General features: G+C 44.3%; 1 protein-coding gene and 1 long non-coding RNA gene across 2 annotated transcripts in view; one reads left to right on the plus strand and one right to left on the minus strand.

The window, feature by feature from the left end:
* Positions 1-19,251, minus strand: part of LOC307205073 — a 448,154-nt gene that overhangs the window by 163,482 nt on the left and 265,421 nt on the right. The window lies entirely within an intron of this gene.
* MORN3 (MORN repeat containing 3) lies at positions 1,575-14,893 on the plus strand. The gene is made up of 6 exons (XM_079957199.1): positions 1,575-1,733; positions 4,179-4,334; positions 6,922-7,079; positions 8,518-8,677; positions 12,244-12,428; positions 14,552-14,893. The coding sequence occupies exons 2-6, from the start codon at positions 4,190-4,192 to the stop codon at positions 14,645-14,647; spliced, it is 744 nt and encodes a 247-aa protein (XP_079813325.1). The 5' UTR covers positions 1,575-1,733; positions 4,179-4,189; the 3' UTR covers positions 14,648-14,893.

Here is a 19,251-nt window from a genome sequence, read left to right on the forward strand (position 1 = left end):
TCTTATACACAGGGGCCATCTCCCCCCATTTTCTTAAATCAGAGTCCCCCAAAATAGGGGGCGTCTTATACATGGGGGTGTCCTATAGATGGGAAAATTCAGTATTTTGCATTCTCATTTTAGTTTTTTATGTTGTAAGCCACCCTGTGTTATTTGGATGAAAGGTGGTATACAAACTTATTAAATAATAACAATAATAACAATGCATTTAAAGCACCAAGATACCACTTTACCCGTCGTGGCTTCCACCAAAGAATCCTGAGAACTAGAGCTTGCTAAGGGTGTTGAGAGTTGTTAGAGGACACTTATTCTCCTCACGGAGCTACAATTATCAGAATACCCTGGCAAGAGGGACTGATTATCAAAGCAAAGGGGATTAGACAAATTAATGGTCTAAACCATAGAGCCTAGGGCTTGCTGATCGGAAGGTCAGCGGTTCGAATCCCTGTGATGGGGTGAGCTCCCGTTGCTCGGCTCCTGCGCCTGTCAACTTAGCAGTTTGAAAGCATGTCAAAGTGCAAGTAGATAAATAGGTACCGCTCCAGCGGGAAGGTAAACGGTGTTTCCATGCGCTGCTCTGGTTTCGCCAGAAGCGGCTTAGTCATGCTGGCCACATGACCTGGAAAAACTTTCTGTGGACAAACGTCAGCTCCCTCGGCCAGTAAAGCGAGATGAGCGCTGCAACCCCAGAGTCGTTTGCGACTGGACAACTGTCAGGGGTCCTTTTAACTTACAATGGGAAAGTGGAATTAATACCTTTGAATGCCAGTCGTGGGTAGAAGCTACTGCCTTTACGCCCAGCTTGTGGGCTGAAGTAAGGTATTTTTCTGCCTGAGGATAAGATGGCAGTCCCGTTGGACAGGCAGCTGAATCTTACTTTAACCATGGTGATGGGATGCTGGAGGGCAGTGAGACTTACCTAGTGGGTGTGCCTCAGGCTGCAGAGCCCACCTAGAGGCAACCCCCACTTTGTGTGAAATTGTGTGCAATTGAAACACCCCATTCTGTCCCTTTTAGTGACATCTTTTATGACGTTTCAGGGTCACTTTAAGGGTCTGATTCTGTGCACGTGTGCACAATTGTGCACACATCAGTCACTCCTAAAACGGGGGATGCCTGCAGTTCTGTCCTCCAGCATCTTGATGCCTGAGGCAGCTGCTTCACTTGGCCTAATGGTAGGGCTGGCCCTTTCCAGGGGCATCTTTACGGCTACTGTAGGATACAAGATGCTAGATTATTATTATTCTATATTTCTTTTTACCCCGCCTTTTCCCCTGATGGGACTGAATGAGTCTTTGGTCTGATTCAGCTGCAGGGCTCTTCTGGTCTTAGGAATTGCTAAGAGGCTTGTTCTTCAGGGTTCAGCTTCTTTGGGGCCTCTAACTGTTAAATCTACACACAACTTCATGGTTTGGCAGCCCCTGAGTCTTGCACCCTGTTCCACTGCTGGCTAACAAAATACACAGAGCAGAGACCAAGAGGGAAAAGGCTGAATTGGCAAGATCTCCTGGGCAATTGGTGCCTCACAATATGGACACCCTTGCCCTTGACGTCACCCGTGATGTCACTGTGACCTTATAAAGTCTGGGCAAAATAGCTTAGCCAAAGGATGATTCAAGGAACAGAGGCAGGTCCCCAGGTGGAAGAGGCAGTGGACCAACAGGGCTGTCCGAGAGAATAACATCAATGTGAACTTCCACCTGCTATCTGGCCATAGGAATAGGACTATTAAGGTAACTCATTTATTGTTTGAAAAATGCATATACCACAATTGAAATATGTTTCCAAGGTGGCTCATGTGAGGTAGGGGTGAGGTCATTGTTAAGCTCTTATTTAATATATGGCAGGGTTACCTGCTTTGTAGGCCCAGAACAAGAGGCTGTTTACTGAAGAACAAGTTAACAAACAAATCCATAGGAAAAGGAAAGTATGGTAACTACCAGAGCAAGCTGAAAGGGTAGAGACTTGGCTCCAACTCATAGTAAAGGGAGATAATGTTTAGGTCTATCATGTCCCATTACTACAATAATCTATTACACAGAATAGGTTCTTTAAAAGCTGCCTTATACTCATCTAGCCAGAGCCGGCCCTACCATTAGGCTGCCTCAGGCAGCTGGTTTTACGGTTCACAAAAGGACAGCACATTGTTTTGTTTTGTTTTTAATAAATGTTTATTAACCGGCCAATCAAATCAAATTAAATCACATCACATAAATTCCGAATTACAAAGCCGAATTTTAAATTTTTGTTGGGGGGACCCATATTTCAAGATCTGAAGGGGGATTCTGATCATCTTCTTGCTACTGCGTTAATGTCCAAATCAATCCAAATCAGTCCAAACAGGGTTCATAATTCTATCCAGTCTTATCTTGCTGTTTCCACATCACATCTTGTTCATATATTTTCTCTTTTTTCTTTATGATCTCTTCTGATAGTCTCCTTAAGCCGATAAACACCAATAATAATCCTGTGTGAATTTTTCCGTTCTTCCAATCCTCAAATCGAGATGGTTTCCACATATCATCGCCTTCATAGATAACAGCGCTCTTTCCATCATTAATCTCGCAAAACTGTCGCTCTTAAGTCCCACTGAGGAGTTTCACCCACAATATAAAAACAGCTCTATTTCTCTATTTCTCCTCCCAGACTCAAGTCCTCCGACAGAACTTCCCAATATGGCGACGGCATTTTTAACTGCGTCATTCCAAAGCTCTTATACATTCCACGCTCTTCTTAAAACATGCTTTGGTTCGAAAGTTTATCTCCACACAGCCTTAAATCCACAGCTTAAGTCCTTAAAACGACATTTCTGACTCGTGAGGGGAGGGGATTCTTGTTTAATCACATAAGGAAAGAAAGGAAAGTTTTTTCCCCTCCCCCATCAGTCATTTGCCATACCGTGTCTTGGCGTATCTTCTCATGATTTAATCTTGTCTTATTTTATCAGAGATCTCTTCTGTTAGCAGTCTTTTACTCCCCCTCCTTCCTTGAAATATGTGCATTCCTTCATCCAAATTGTTTCTTTTGAAGTTCTTGCAGCTAGTGGTGCGGATCAGGGACGGCGTCCAGGAGCACCAGAATCCCACAGGAGGGCTTTGTGCCTAGTGCCCCCATCCCCACAAATTCGGGGGTGGTATAGGGCACAGCAGGCAAGGCACCATCCTGGGGGGGGGGGTTAGGGAGGCTAATTACTCCCATCATAGCCTCCAAATTGCCTCGTGTGAGTCAGAGAGATGTTATTGTCAGCCATCTTCCGATGCGCCCCCTAGTGGCCCCCCAGGGCAGCACATTGTTAGTGGAAGAAGCACTTGTAGGATTTTCTGCCTTGGGTGCAAACTTAACTTGAATGGCTTTGGACACTGTGTACCTTGAATTGGCGCGTGTGTGTGTGATTTGTTGCTTCCCTTCAGATGCAGCCCTTATCCTGCATCTACCTCAGGATTGTCTACACTGACCAGTAGCAACTCCCCAGAGTTTCAGGAAGGGGGATTTAATGCAAATCAGGTGCATTTCATGCAAATCAGATTTCATGCAAATCAGGTGCATGCAAATCAGCTGCATTACCACCTGGGTGCAGTGACACAGGAAACAGGTGTGACGTCGTTGTATCCTTAAAATAGTCACACCTAGTATTTTCCACAGTAAGGCAGAGGTTTACTCTGACAGTATAATTTGCAAGGAGAGAGAGAGATTTAAAGTTGTCTGGAATGTATACTTTCTGCCTTGGAAACCTTGCCCTCCAGTCCTAAATGTGTGTGCCTGCTGGTGGATGTTGGGTGATGGAAGAGAACTCTGCACATGCTCAGAGGTGTTTTTCTTCTGACAAGTTTTAAAGCATTTCTCGGGCGCAGGGAAATAATATGTTTCCTCATTTCACCTGCAGTCAATCAGCTTGCTCTCTTCATTGCTCCAACTGTCCGACTTCTTTATTCCATTTTTTATAACTTGGTTGCTGTGCAGTTATTGTTGCTTTAATTTTCCCTTTTATTACCTTTGCTTGTTTAGCCTGGTATTTAATTTATGAGAAGCTCCACTCTCAGATCAGCAACCAGATGATGCAGGTGATAAAAAAACTGCTTGTAAAAAAGGAAAGTCAGTCAGTCATCCTGCATGGCTACAAAAACTGTCTCTCTAATATATTTCAGATATTCCTAAGTTTTTTATTTGTCCCCTTCCAGGCAAGGAAAGTATGCCCATTGTTAAGTATCCCAGGACAGTTGACCCTCTTTGGTATGAATGGGATAGGAAGGCCCAGAAATGCGGATTAAGGCACACCGTTTACGCGGTCAATGGCGATCGGTACACTGGTGAATGGCTGGACAACCTAAAACACGGTAAGGACAATCCAGAGCAAGAATAATAGAATATGTTGCAGGATATTCCAGGCAAAAAAACAGCAGCCTGGAGAGGCCCAGCGATTCCCTCAAATAAAAAAGTCTACAGTTTGTCTGAGACTGCATGTAAGAGGACTTAATTAGCATCCACACAAACTATTTCAGGAGGCTGCAAGGGCAGCTGGGAGAAAAACAACACAAGGCTGTTCCTCCATATTTTGCAAACGTAAAAACTAGCCTCAGGTTGGATCCCTCTCCAATGCATGTTGAGGCAAGCAGGTCCCTTGTGAGCAGGGGCGGAGGAAGGGGGGTGCGGTGTGGGTGGGCAGCCCCAGGTGTCACCACTGAGGGGGTGACAAACTGCTGGGTGGCACTTACTGCGGGGCCTTGCAGCGTACCCGAGCCATGCGACTCTCCTGGGAGTGACGGGGTGGCTTGGGCGCCCGCAGGCTCCGCGTTGCCCCAAATGGTCCGCCTAATGTCTCCCCCCTCAGCTGTAGGGCGGCTGAGTGGGAGGAGGCAAGCAGACTCCTCGGAGGCCCCACAGAGCGTCCTGCCCCGGCTGGCCCCACCCCTGGGCACAGGGCACAGGCGCCTCCCGAGGCGCCCGATCAGCTTGTTCCACCACTGCTTGGGAGAAGAGATGTAAAGAGATCAACCCTTAAATGAGTAAAGCCAGAGCATGAAAACAGCCCCCTCACCTGCAGTCAGCTATTCACAACAGGTAAATTGCTTATGGAAAAGAGGATCTGATTTACTGCCATGGTGAATAATAATAATAATTTATTATTTATACACCACCCATCTGGCTGGGCTTCCCCAGCCACTCTGGGCGACTTCCAACAAAATACAGTGGTACCTCAGTAACAGACACTTCAGGTTACAGACTCCGCTAACCCAGAAATAGTACCCTGGGTTAAGAACTTTGCTTCAGGATGAGAACAGAAATCGTGCTCCGGCGGCGCAGCAGTAGCAGGAGGCCCCATTAGCTAAAGTGGTGCTTCAGGTTAAGAACAGTTTCAGGTTAAGAATGGACCTCTGGAACGAATTAAGTACTTAACCCAAGGTTCCACTGTATTAAAATACAGTAATGCATCAAACATTAAAAGCTTTCCTAGCTGCTGATAGACCTAGCAGGGAGTCATCCGTCTTTTTAGCTCTGAGCAAGTGCTGTAGGTGCCACCCCCGCAAGCAACTTCTCTTCCCTCTCACTTGCCTCACTCCCCTTTCCTGACAGAGAGGCAAAGGAACATACACGCTTGTGCGCGCATACCTTGCTTTCCCAAGGGATAGATGTAAACAGAGCAGTAGAATCAATCTGACCCCCGAAGAGCACATAGAACGGAAAGAGGAAGTGTGGAAGAGAGACGCTCCTTCCTCCTTCAGCACTAGGTAACTTTTCAAGAGAGAAAAAGCTACCTTCAACCACCTTGAGGCCAAGGGGGCAGCAAGATAGGCTCAAAAGCTTAGCAGGTGTCAGGGCAGCGGTTCTCTCTTTTTTTTCTCTGGACCACACTTTCAGAATAAAAATTTACTCGTGCCACACCAATCTTTTTATTGATAAGATATACCATGGAAAACAAAAAGAAAGTGCTAGGAGTGCACAACTGCGTTATAAAATGATCACGAGACACCCAGAAAGTATAAAACATGCATCATTCCCAAAATACAATTATAAACGAGCCTCTTACATACATACCTTAAATATGTGCACAAACTCAATGAGAGGTGTAAGTTTGCCGTATCACTTGATGATCTCACTCTCGTTTTGAAAAGATATCTGTCCATATTCTGCAAATAAATAAAATAACAAGTTGATACTGTACTATGCGACACTGAAATTCTTGAATGTTCATTTGCTTGTCCTGGAATCTTCCAGCCACACTTGCCACCCTCTCCTGCTGCCACACCAGTGCCGTGCATTGCTCCCTTTGAGAACCACGGTGTCAGGCGAAGAAGACCTCAAGGGCGCCATCACACCCCTGGGACACTGCGCTGGTGAACCCTTTTCTATGTCCAGAACAGTACAGTGGTACCTTGGGTTATGTACTTAATTCATTCCGGAGGTCTGTTCTTAACCTGAAACTGTTCTTAACCTGAAGCACCACTTTAGCTAATGGGGCCTCCCGCTGTTGCTGCGCCACCGGAGCATGATTTCTGTTCTCATCCTGAAGCAAAGTTCTTAACTCAAGGTACTATTTCCGTGTTAGCGGAGTCTGTAACCTGAAGCGTCTGTAACCTGAAGTGTCTGTAACCCGAGGTACCACTGTACAGTACAGGGCGGTGCCTTTGTAAATCATTTTTCTTCTTCTTTTTACAATCAAACGGCATATAAATTTTATGAAATGAATGAACGAACGAACGAACGAATTAATAAATAAATATCATGCAGTAATGCTGAGGACAACCTCCTCTGTAGTTGGGCGATATGGGCTCACAGGAGTCTTCCATGGATTTGCTTCATGCACTTCTCTCAGAACTAGAGAACTATTCATTTATCTAGTTTTGGAAACGATTTGCTCAAGTCAATCAAAACCATAATGCACGGGCAGTTTTACCAGTTCCTGCCTTTTGTCCCCATGGCCAGGCAAGGGCACGCAGACATGGAAGAGGACAGGGGCCATCTACAGCGGAGACTGGAAATTTGGAAAACGGGATGGATATGGGACATACAGCCTCCCTGATCCCATCACAAAAGACTACAAGAAAGTGTACTCGGGTTGGTGGAAGAATGACAAAATGTGGGTAAGTCGTGCACTTTTGCAATGGCGGATGTGAATGTATGCCTTTAAAAGTGAGCCGAGGGCCAGAGTCTGATCAGCATTAATATCAGAAATAAGGGGGGGAGGTGGAATTGCCAAAGCTCTGAGCTGCTGCATTCTGCATTCCTGTTACAATAGACTCCTGCTGAAATTCACTTGTTCCTTTTTCTGAGGTGAACATTTAAAGCACTGCTGCCTCCCCGCTTCAAATGGTGTGTGCGCACTGCGTCATGTGATGGATTATGTGGGGCGCGGCTTAACAACGTCCCCCAATATTTTATTTAAGTTGGCACACCCGCTTTTAATTCCAGGAGCCTCATGGCTTCCTTAATTCTGCAGCCCTCTCTGAGTGACAGGAAGAGAGCAAGCCATGAGGGGAGTGAACAGAGTCAGATACCTCTGCATACTTTGTCCTCACACTTTGGGAGGTGGTGTGGATTCAGCCCAGAAGGTAGGGGTGGAGGAGAAATACATAGAATCATAGAACTGTAAAGATAGAAGGCACCCCAAGATCATCTGGTCCAACCCCCTGCAATGCCAGACTCTCAACTAAAGCATCCTTGACAGATGACCATCTAACCTCTGCTGAAAAACCTCCCAGGAAGGAGAGTCCAACATCTTCTGAGGGAGCCCATTCCACTGCTGAATGGTTCTTACCATCAAAAAGTTCTACCATCACAATCTCCTTTCCTGTAACTTGAAGCCTTTGGTTTTGGTCCTAGCCTCTGGAACAGGACAGCCCTTTAGATATGTGAAGAAGGCTATCCTATCTCCTCTCAGCCTCCTCTTTTCCAGGCTAAACAGACCCAGCTCCTTCAACCGCTCCTCATGAGACTTGATTTCCAGGCCCCTGATCACCCTCTTCTGCATACGTTCCATCTTGTCAATGTCCTCCTTCAATTGTGGTGCTCAGAAATTCAAACCATTTTGGATTTAAAGGTGAACCCAGCTAATTTGCACTTTCCAAAACAATTTGTTGAACCACAACACAGGCGTCCTTCAGAATCTGCACTTCCCCTAATGTTTCAGTGCAGATCTCCAGCCCACTAGTGTCCACAAACACACATATGCGTAAAGATGCGTCTATTGGTGAAGACAGCATTATAGCAAGGAAAAAAATGTCTGTTAGGCAAACTTGCATACAAAAAGGAGAAATCCACACTAAAACTCTGGTGAGTTTTATGAGGACATTTAAAAAAACAACAACAACCACAAAGTTGGCACGGAGAAATGAGAAGCAGAGAAAACAAAAATTGACAGATTTGTCCTGCTTCCAGATGTGGGGCGGGGAGCAAATCAAATGGGCATCAGCAACAAGTGCAGTATTGACTTTTTAAAGAAAGAAAATTAACATAAAAGTTAAACATTTTAAAGAGAAATTTTGCTATGTGATCATCCACATGAATATCTTTTGATTTTAGGGATACGGAATAAAATTTTACTCAGATATGGAGTATTACGAAGGGGAATGGGCCGTTGGGAAGAGAAGCGGCTGGGGCCGAATGTACTACAAGGACGGCTCCATCTACGAAGGCCAGTGGTCTGAGGACAAGCCAAGCGGGCAAGGCATGCTCCGCCTGAGTAAGTACCGCCCTGCTGCATCCATGATGCTCGAGAGGTCTGGTCCTCTATGCCTTTGGGTAGCGCTCAGAACGGGCCCCAGCCCTTCCCACCCCCCAGAACAGAACTTGGGGCACGTTAAGGCTGACCAGATGGCGCCATCGCCAATATTCTCAGCTCTCTTTGCTCAGATAGACTGCTGCTGCCGCTGCTGCTCAAAAGGTGGCCTGCGCAATGACAACAACACAACAGCTTGTTGCTGTCTGTGCCACATATCTCCATTTACCCTGCCTCAGCTCACACCAGTAGTCTTTTGAAGACTTAATGGGTTTTAGTGGTTTCAAGAACAGGGCCCCTGTGCACAGAAGCAAAAATCACATAACTTGGGAGCACCCTGGAGGATGCGCAGAAAAGTGGGGGCGATGGCTGTGCTACCCCACACATCAGTGTAAAAAACAACAACCACAACCCTGCTGAGCCCCCACTCTCTTTGGGGCTTCCTCCACCCTCACTGACACCCTCTTCAGGCTCTGGGGAAATTTATATTTAAGTTTCCTGTCCCCTTGTGTATATGCAGTCACACGTGTGTTGATTTACGGAAGACACCCGTAAAACCCAAACTCTCCTTGCCATGCCATTCTGGCTAAGGCTCTGGTGGGAGAACGTTTCCAGTCTGGGAGCCACATTACCCCCTTCTGGGTGGCATCCTGAGGGTCACAGGGCAAAGTGGGCGGAGCGGCAAATGTAAGTTTTTGCCTTTGCACAGTAGGCCAGTTTCTCCAACTGCTCTTCTGTCTAGGGAGGCCGGAGTTCATGGATGTATTCCAGCCAGGCAAAAATGTTTGGTGCCAGTGAGGGGGCAAGGCCTGGGGAGAATCCCAAGGGCAAGAGATCAAGGACTGGAGAGGCGCATTGGTCTCCTGGGCCAGAGGTTGCAATCCCTGTGCTACCGCCTTGAAAGCATGCCGTGCTTGGCTGAGCCAAGGTGGTGCTGGGGTTAGCAGGCTGGACTAATTATTATTTTTTTAAAAAAATAATAATATTTATTAAGAGTTTAAAGATTACAAAAAAAGAAAAAGAATTAAACAAATCAACATAATAAAATACAAAAACAGAAACAAAAACACTACATAAAACATTGAATTAACAAAACAAAACAAAAACAATTAAAAGCACTTCCAATATTTTCAATCTTAACTTTCATTCACTTGTTTCATTTCCTTCCTCACGCCTCCCTTTTTGTATTCAACTTCAATTAACTGTTTCAGCAATTCCTTTCCATCTTCATCTATTTTCTGTCCTGTAATTAATCTTAACATATTCTAACCTTATTTTTTCCCTTTAATACATTAACAATATATCTGTACCTAGTTCCTTATAACATTTCTGCCAAAGCCATATAACTTCATTCCACCATTTTTCTATCGCTCATTAATTTTACAATATTTCTGTAAATAATCTTTAATTTTTTTCCAATCTTCTTCCACCGACTCTTCCCCCTGGTCTCGGATTCTTCCAGTCATTTCCGCTAGTTCCATGTAGTCCATCACCTTCATCTGCCATTCTTCCCGGGTGGGTAAATCTTGTGTCTTCCAATACTTCGAGATGAGCGTTCTTGCTGCTGTTGTTGCATACATAAAGAAAGTTCTGTCCTTCTTTGGCACCAGTTGGCCGACCATGACCAGGAGAAAGGCATCTGGTTTCTTCAGAAAGGTATATTTAAATACCTTTTTCATTTCATTGTAAATCATCTCCCAGAATGTCTTAATCCTTGGGCATGAGCAGGCTGGACTAATTAGAGCCATCAAGACTTGGGGTCAAATCCCACTAAGTCATAACAAAGGTAGCTTGGGAACTCTGAGTCAATTGCTCCTAACCCCGTCTCTCAGGGTTGTTGTGCAGGTAAAATGTGGGTCAGACCCATATATGCTTTACTGACCTCCTGAGAGGAAAGGGAGGATTAAAATGTCCTTAAAAATTATTATTGTGCCATGCTGAGCAATCACACAATTTACCGCTGTTTTAATAGCTGACAGTATGTTTACACGAACTTTTAAAGCAACAGTTTGGTAGTCCTGCCCAGGTTACGTCGAGGGCAGGTACACTTAATTACACGGCTGTCCAGGATCTGTTTGTATCTAACTTCCAGCACCAGGAAATTGGTGAGATTTAGAGTCTTGGTGGTTATCTAGAAATGTCTTTAGTTTCTAAAAGGACAGGTAATGACTGTGCCTTGACAGATTTCAAGAGGATTCAGACTTGATATCACTTTACCCTTGAAGGTGACACTTCCTCAGCAGAGGTTCAGATTCACTTTGCATGTGCTCAGAGGTGCTCTTGTTGTAATATCACCTATTCCAAAACTGAGGCGAGGCACTGAAAAGAAGATTATGGGGTTAAAATTAATACCTGCTGGGATGTTCTGGGTGTTAAGGATATGATGGATTTTAAATCACCACTGCCACCACCACAAATTGAATAATTGGTCCTCCAGAGACATTGCCCAATTGATCATGAACTGGCTGGATTTTTCCTAAGGTTAAAATTAGCTAATTAATAGATTATTATTTTCCTGTGCCTGCGGGTTTAATATAGTCAGCTCTGTAACTGGAAATTTTGCAAGGCAGGGGGTAAATGCACCTTCTGTTAGGTTCGCGATGGACAACCATCCAAGATCAAATAGCTGGTACTGGCTGCTTGCCCAGAAAGGGTAAACTGAAACGTAGGATTCATGCAGTTTTGCTGGCTCCTCCCTTTCTTGCAAAAGGATTTAAGAGAGTTAACCACAGCATCCAAACTGTGAAGGGCACAGCTTGGTGGGGCCCTTGTGACGGACGTGTGCTGCCCCATTGATGGAATTCCTTCCCCAGATAAATTTGCCTGGCACCCACATGAATATATTTTCGGTACCAGGTAAATGCTTTTCTTGCTCCACCCTTAATGTTTTCATAAACTGTCTTGGAAGCATCACCAAAGAGCACTATATGGATCCTTCCGAATAAGCAAAGAGGGAGGCAGCTGCTGCTCTCCAGTCTCTTCTCAGAACTGCCCCATCCAGAATTCCACCATACCTAGGAGCTTGTGAGCAAAAAAACTTCTCTGCAATCCGAGTTGCCTCCTGACCATTGAGTCAGAAGCAGGTTCCGTTCTGTCCATTTCAGCGGGGTATTTACTTCCAAGAAAAAAGCACACCAAGAACTCAGGCCGACAGGGCCCTGTTTCGATGTATTCACCTTCATCAGCTAATTTTTAAAGGGTTGTGTAAATTTGAAGACTTTTGGATAAATATATCCTGTTATTTTCTACATTTCTCAGGGACAACAACTATGTGTGGGTAGATCAACGTGTATCTTGAGCTTTTCTGTGCATTTTCAATTTGGAAGCCAGGCATGGAGTGCTTCAGGGGCAAAGTCTACAGCCACAATGACCTGGGGGGGGCAAACTAGACCATGATAGAACCATTTATTAGGAGATGCTGCAGGGCCTTGTGAAAACACAAGCCAGCCCCCCCCTCTCTGTGTGTCTCTCTATGTGGGTGTATGTTTAAAAAAGCATCGATCCCACAAAAATCTCTGTGTCGCTTGCAGAAAATGAAAACCGTTATGAAGGCTCCTGGAAGGACGGGAAGAGGCACGGTCCAGGGAAGTTCATCTACTTAGACACGGGGCAACTTTATGAAGGCTACTGGGTGGCTGACATTCCCCGTTGTGGAACCATGATTGATTTTGGCCGCGATGAAGCCCCTGCACCAACTCAGTATCCCATCCCAAAGGTAATCTCTAGGTTACAGGCTCCCCGCAGGCCCAAAGGCCAGAACGTGTGCAAGGGTGGGTTCCACTGTCTCTTCCTGCAAGCCAACACCTGAGCAGAGAGGGAAGAGCTATTTTAGTCTGTGCTCCAGCTCCCCCAGGACTTGCCCACCTCCGCTCCCTTGGCCTCTTAAGCATGGGGAGTGCAAATAGCTGGATGTGGGGAAGCTTTTATGATGAAGGGCAGTGGACCCACAGGAAAAGTCAGCTGATGGTGGGAGCCAAAAGTCAGAAGTGGGTCAGAAGCAAAGTGGATGGGAGTCTGCAGGCAGGTAGGGCAGGATGACCCAAAGGGAGCAGAGAGGCAGCTTTTTCTAAACAAACTAATTGTCTTTTCCAGTCTATTGATTTTTTTAAAAACAAAGATCAGAATCTGATGCTTATTTGTGTAATAGGTAAAGGTAAAGGTACCCCTGCCCGTACGGGCCAGTCTTGACAGACTCTGGGGTTGTGCGCCCATCTCACTTAAGAGGCCAGGGGCCAGCGCTGTCCGGAGACACTTCCGGGTCACGTGGCCAGCGTGACATCGCTGCTCTGGCCAGAGCCAGAGCCAGAGCCGCACACGGAAATGCCGTTTACCTTCCCGCTGGTAAGCGGTCCCTATTTATCTACTTGCACCCGGAGGTGCTTTCGAACTGCTAGGTTGGCAGGCGCTGGGACCGAGCAGCGGGAGCGCACCCCGCCGCAGGGATTCGAACCGCCGACCTTTCGATCGGCAAGCCCTAGGCGCTGAGGCTTTAACCCACAGCGCCACCTGCGTCCCTTATTCGTGTAATAATCTTATGTAAATCACTTTGTGAGGCAGTATATAAGTGCTGTAAATGAATGAAGGAATGAAGTGGGGAAAGACCCATCCATTAGTTTCTATGGCAACAGAACTCACTTTTTGAAGATGCGAATGGCGAATACTTAGCTACCTTAACAAAAGAACTGGGCTGTCCAGTGCAGCGAACGTCCTCCTATAGATTCTAGCCTCCCACAGGCATGGAAGGGACCCACAGGAGTCATCCTGATTGACCCCCTCCTCCCAAGTGTTTGTGTTAGTAACAATGGGGTGAGGTGGGGGAATAGAGGAGTGTGCATTTGTTTCTCCTTTTGCCGGGTGTGTAGGTGTGGGTGGGTGTTTTATTGCTATTTTGCCACACCCGCTTTTGCTCTGCAAACCATTGCCGTGCAGCTCCCAGAAAGTGGCCAGTTTTCAGTCTGGCCTTGTGGCTGATTCCCCATCCCTGGAATGGGGCTTAAAAGGCTATGTGGGGAGCTGGAATGTTGCCAGTTCAAGTATTGGCCAGGAGGACTTGCAATGCTTCCATAGGCTAGCCCCTCTTTCTCCCCCTGGCATTTCCCACCCTCGTTCTGTTTGAAGAGCAATAAGAGGACTGTCCTGTATTTGGAGTTATCCTCCGTTTGAAGGGTTGGTCAGTCTGAGTCCAGTTTAAAGGCAGCAAGTACTATGGAGCCCCAGGGTCCCATCATCAGAGAGCAGACTGGCCATGCTTCTCCCAGCCACAGCCTTCCCCACTATGTAGAAAGGCATTGCTATTTCTATTTAGAGTGCAGTAATTCTTTTATTACTGTGGCCTAATTATTTTATTTTATTTTATTTGTTTTGTTTTGTTTTGTTTTGTTTTGTTTCAGTAGTAATTATTTTTTTACTGTGGTCTAAACCACAGAGCCTAGGGCTTGCTGATCAGAAGGTCGGCGGTTCAGATCCCCACGACGGGCTGAGCTCTTGTTGCTCAGTCCCAGCTCCTGCCAACCTAGCAGTTCGAAAGCACGTCGGGAAGGTAAACGGCATTTCTGTGTGCTGCTCTGGTTCGCCAGAAGCGGCTTAGTCATGCTGGCCACATGACCCAGAAGCTGTACACCGGCTCCCTCAGCCAATGAAGTGAGATGAGCGCCACAACCCCAGAGTCGTCCGCGACTGGACTTAGCAGTCAGGAGTCCCTTTACCTAATTATTTCTAAGTTGGCATCTGTATATTTAAATTAGCATATGAAAATTTTATGCCGATTTGTCTCCTTTTGTTTGTTTTTTGGCAATGTATTAAATTGCAAAAAAACCAACAACCCCATGTTTCTTTCAGGTTGAACTAGCGGACCCAGAGGGTGTGTTGGAAAATGCTATTGTGTTGCTAGAAAATGCTGAAGAAGCAAATTCTCAGCCTCAGAAGGAAAGATGACGGCTGACAATCCTGCCCCCCAAAGCTGGGGTTCCTTCCCGTTGAAGGCTGAGCAGCAATGTACGAAGAGTTCTTTCCCAAGAGATTACCAAGTATTCCCATTGTGATCCCTTCTCTGTTCCTGGTTATGCAAGGGCCCCTTTGCTCACTAGTTTAGCAGCTGCAGCAACACAGAGGGAAGAGGGACATGGTAGAGACCTTGTGAGTTCAAAAATACAAGATACTGTACCGCACATTTCTTTGCAAGTTGCTTACTCTGGGTTCTTGAAGCAGCGACTTGCCCTTTGCACCTCCCAGAGCTGGCCTTGATGTTCGTGGCACACACCTCAGATGGCAGGTGCTGAGGGGTGGAGAGGGGCTTGAATACCTCCAAGGAAGGAGGGTCTATAATTCCTTCCTGAGTGAAGCTCTGACACAAGCTGGGGATACAAAGCAAAGGGAAGATTTGGGGTGATGACTGCAATTCTCTCCTCTTCCTGAATTCAGAAAAGCTTCTGTCTATTTTGAACCACCTTTTTGTACCATCAAGGAGAGAGACTTTGAAACTGGGGGTAAATATGATTGACACTGCAGCCTGTAACCCACCACAGCAGGGGGGTGGCGGTGGCAAAGAGAGTGACAGCCACAAAAGGCATAAATTGTGTTGTCAAGGAGTCTAAAAGAGTCCCTCATAGATTCTCTCCATCATGATCGCTTCTTATTTCAAGACTCTCTAAAATACACATTTTGAACCAAAGCTATTCATAGTATCACGTTCTCCCTTCTCCAAGTAAAGAAACCTTCACAGAAAAGGAAGAAGGAAAGAGAGAGAGAAATCTTCGTAAGCCAATGATGTATCTTCATTAGAAGCAAACGAACTTGCTTAATTTGCTAGTGTGCAGGTTGACACCAATCAACAGATACAGCTGTAGGCTCCATCGGAACGGTTCTGGCACCAGCAAGACAGCTTCCCCAAGTCACTGCTGTTAGCATAATGTTAGCAAGAGAATTTCCCCCCAACCTGGTGCCCCCCATATGTTTTGGACTACAGTTTCCCTTAGCCCAACATCAGGAGGGGCACAGACTCTTCCCCCTTGGTCAACAACCTGCCCACTGCTAACCTAAAATGTCAAATGGAGTCATAATACACACACCTGTCTTTTCGTGTGAGGATGTTGCTATTTTTAAACAGTTTTATTTATCATTTTCACTTTTACAAAATTTGATCATTAACATTTACCAAATCACAAACCATACATCTAACATCAACTTCCTTCCCACCCCCCTTTCATAGTTCGTTTTAATTACCTTTTACTGCTGCATTTTGTGGTTATTCCATATCCCTCCCCCCGTTTTATCTCAATCTACTTTATACTGCTGATCTAATCTTGCTAACATCCTGATTTGTTTACAATATTTTTTTCAAATATTCTACAATTTTTTTCCAGTCTTCCTTAAAAGCTTTTTCTTCCTGGTCTCTTATTCTACTAGTTAAACTGGCCGTTGCTGCAAATTATTCTGAAGGGGTCACATAACTCTATACCCTCAAGCATCTCTCTGATGAAAATAGGAACGTCCTAAGGAAAAGCGGGACATTCCAGGATCAAATCAGAAACTGGGGTGGCTTCTATAAATCCAGGACTGTCCCTGGAAAATAGGGACACTTGGAGGGTCTACAAATATAACTCCTTATTTAGACTGTAATCTCCTCAGGGCAGAGACCTGCCACACTTTCCTCCCCTTTTGACTGATGTAAACTAACACTTGCTTGGTTCATACAGAAACAACAAGCCATGATCTGGTGTTACAAGAATGAGCTTTCAAGGGAATGGTGGGCTTTTTTCTCCCCTCCCCTCCTGGACCCCAACCCTGCCACACCTGGTTTGAGGCAAGTCATATGCTTGTCAAAACTGGCAAACTGGTTTGTGATCCTGGGAAACCAGGAATGAAATTTAGAATGAATCTCTGGCCTGCCATGATGTCTGAATCAGATTGTTAAGGCTTGGGTTTTGATCTCAGTTTAAATCACCCAGGACAGTTTGTTTGTTTTTTAAATTATATGTTTAATTTATTTTTATTAAAGATTTTCTTGGTTTACATGCCTTGTCTCTTTTTTCAGGTTGTACAGTCTTTCTTACAAATCAGTTACATTTGTTGTGAGACATTAGTGTAAAGTATAAGGTTGGAGAAGAAGACAGGAGGGGTGTGTGGGGCGTGTGGGGGTGACGCTTATTCTTTTATTTCAGCACCTTTTTCAGCAGGGGGCCTGTCCACTGTCCCTCAGACCTTCTGGGGGGCTGGATTACATTCTGAAGGAAAAAAATCTATGAATGAATTCCTATGCCCCACAAATAACCCAGAGATGCATTATAAAAGAGCACATTCCACTCATGTTAAAACACGCTGACTCCCGGACCGTTCGCGGGCCAGACTGAGAAGGCAATTGGGCCAGATCCGGCCCCCAGGCCTTAGTTTGCCTACCCATGCTTTATATAGTGTGCGTGTGGGGTTTTGTGTTAGTGTCAACTTGGTAGGTTCTCTTTTTTTTATAATATTTTTTATTAATTTTCATCAAGAAAAATACACATCGCACCACATTACAACTTGACAAATTTTCTCGTTTTTGGACTTCCTTCAGCCTCTCTGACAATCATCCGAATTAAACTTTTTAATTACACATTTCCTAAATTTACTATTGCCTTTTAACATACCCTTCCACACCTGTTTTTCTTTCTTACAATATTTCTTAGGTTTTTACAGAGCTTCTTTAAATGCCACTAATGTTATTTCATTATCACTTATACATTCCCAATACTCCACTAGCTTTCCCCAGTCCTCGAAGAACTTTTGATCTCGTAGATATCTGATCTTCCCTGTCAGTTTATCAAGCTCTGCATAGTCCATCAGCTTCATTCTCCACTCCTCCAATGTTGGTACTTGTTCCTGTTTCCATTTCTGGGCCAGTAATATTCTTGCCGCTGTTACTGCATATTGGAAAAGTTTACAATCCTTTCTATTTATTTCATTTCCTATAATTCCTAAAAGAAAGGCCTCTGGTTTCTTAACAAATGTATATTTCAACATTTTTTTCAATTCATTATATATCAGTTCCCAGAAGCTCTTCACCTTCTTACATTCCCACCACATATGGTAAAAAAGTACCACCCCTTTCTTTACATTTCCAACATTTCTTGCATGTTTTATACATTTTTGCAAGTTTTACCGGTGTAATATACCATCTGTACATCATTTTCATAACATTTTCCTTTAACGCAGTACATGCGGTAAATTTGATATTTTCATTCCATAATTTAATCCAATCATTAAATTGTATATTATATCCAAAATCTCTGGCCCATTGTATCATAACAGATTTAACTTCTTCATCCTTTGTATGCCATTCCAGCAATATCTTATACATTTTAGATAGAATTTTATATTCATTATTTATTATTTCTATTTGAAATTTTGAATCTTTCTCTACAAATCCATATTCCTTAAGATCCTTTTTAAACATTTCATTTACACTGGTGCCTCGCAAGACGAAATTAATCCGTTCCGTGAGGCTCTTCGTATAGCGGTTTTTTCGTCTTGCGAAGCAAGCCCATTGACAGCTTAGCGGATTAGCGCTATTAGCGGTTTAGCGGCTTTGAGCGATCAGCTGTTAAGCGGCTTATCAGCGGATCAGCTGATAAGCGGCTTAGCGGCTTAGGAAAAAGGGGGGGGGGAACCTGCAGGAACTCGCAAGACATTTCGTCTTGGGAAGCAAGCCCATAGGGAAATTCGTTTTGCGAAGCGCCTCCAAAACGGAAAACCCTTTCGTCTAGCGGGTTTTCCGTCTTGCGAGGCGTTCGTCTTGCGGGGCACCACTGTACTTGTTCCTGTTTCCATTTCTGGGCCAGTAATATTCTTGCCGCTGTTAATGCATATTGGAAAAGTTTACAATCCTTTCTATTTATTTCATTTCCTATAATTCCTAAAAGAAAGGCCTCTGGTTTCTTAACAAATGTATATTTCAACATTTTTTTCAATTCATTATATATCAATTCCCAGAAGCTCTTCACCTTCTTACATTCCCACCACATATGGTAAAAAAGTACCACCCCTTTCTTTACATTTCCAACATTTCTTGCATGTTTTATACATTTTTGCAAGTTTTACCGGTGTAATATACCATCTGTACATCATTTTCATAACATTTTCCTTTAACGCAGTACATGCGGTAAATTTGATATTTTCATTCCATAATTTAATCCAATCATTAAATTGTATATTATATCCAAAATCTCTGGCCCATTGTATCACAACAGATTTAACTTCTTCATCCTTTGTATGCCATTCCAGCAATATCTTATACATTTTAGATAGAATTTTATATTCATTATTTATTATTTCTATTTGAAATTTTGAATCTTTCTCTACAAATCCATATTCCTTAAGATCCTTTTTAAACATTTCATTTATTTGAAAATAATGCAACCAATCATATACATACTCTTTTACTTCTTCATAGGGTTTCATTTTCCATTTCCCCCCTTCCTTAACAATCAGATTTCCATATGTAATCCAATTCCTTCTCATATTGATTTTTTTAACACTCATAACCTCTAATGGAGATAACCAGT

The sequence above is a fragment of the Podarcis cretensis genome, assembly GCF_951804945.1.
Source record: "Podarcis cretensis genome assembly, chromosome: 16".
Lineage (NCBI taxonomy): Eukaryota > Metazoa > Chordata > Lepidosauria > Squamata > Lacertidae > Podarcis > Podarcis cretensis.

Bases quoted from the DNA above. Each gene is read 5' to 3' on its own strand.
- MORN3 (XM_079957199.1), top strand. From the start codon at position 4,190: ATGCCCATTGTTAAGTATCCCAGGACAGTTGACCCTCTTTGGTATGAA. The intron at 7,080-8,517 runs GTAAGTCGTGCA...TTTTGATTTTAG, and splicing joins GGAAGAATGACAAAATGTGG to GGATACGGAATAAAATTTTA. The intron at 12,429-14,551 runs GTAATCTCTAGG...TGTTTCTTTCAG, and splicing joins CTCAGTATCCCATCCCAAAG to GTTGAACTAGCGGACCCAGA.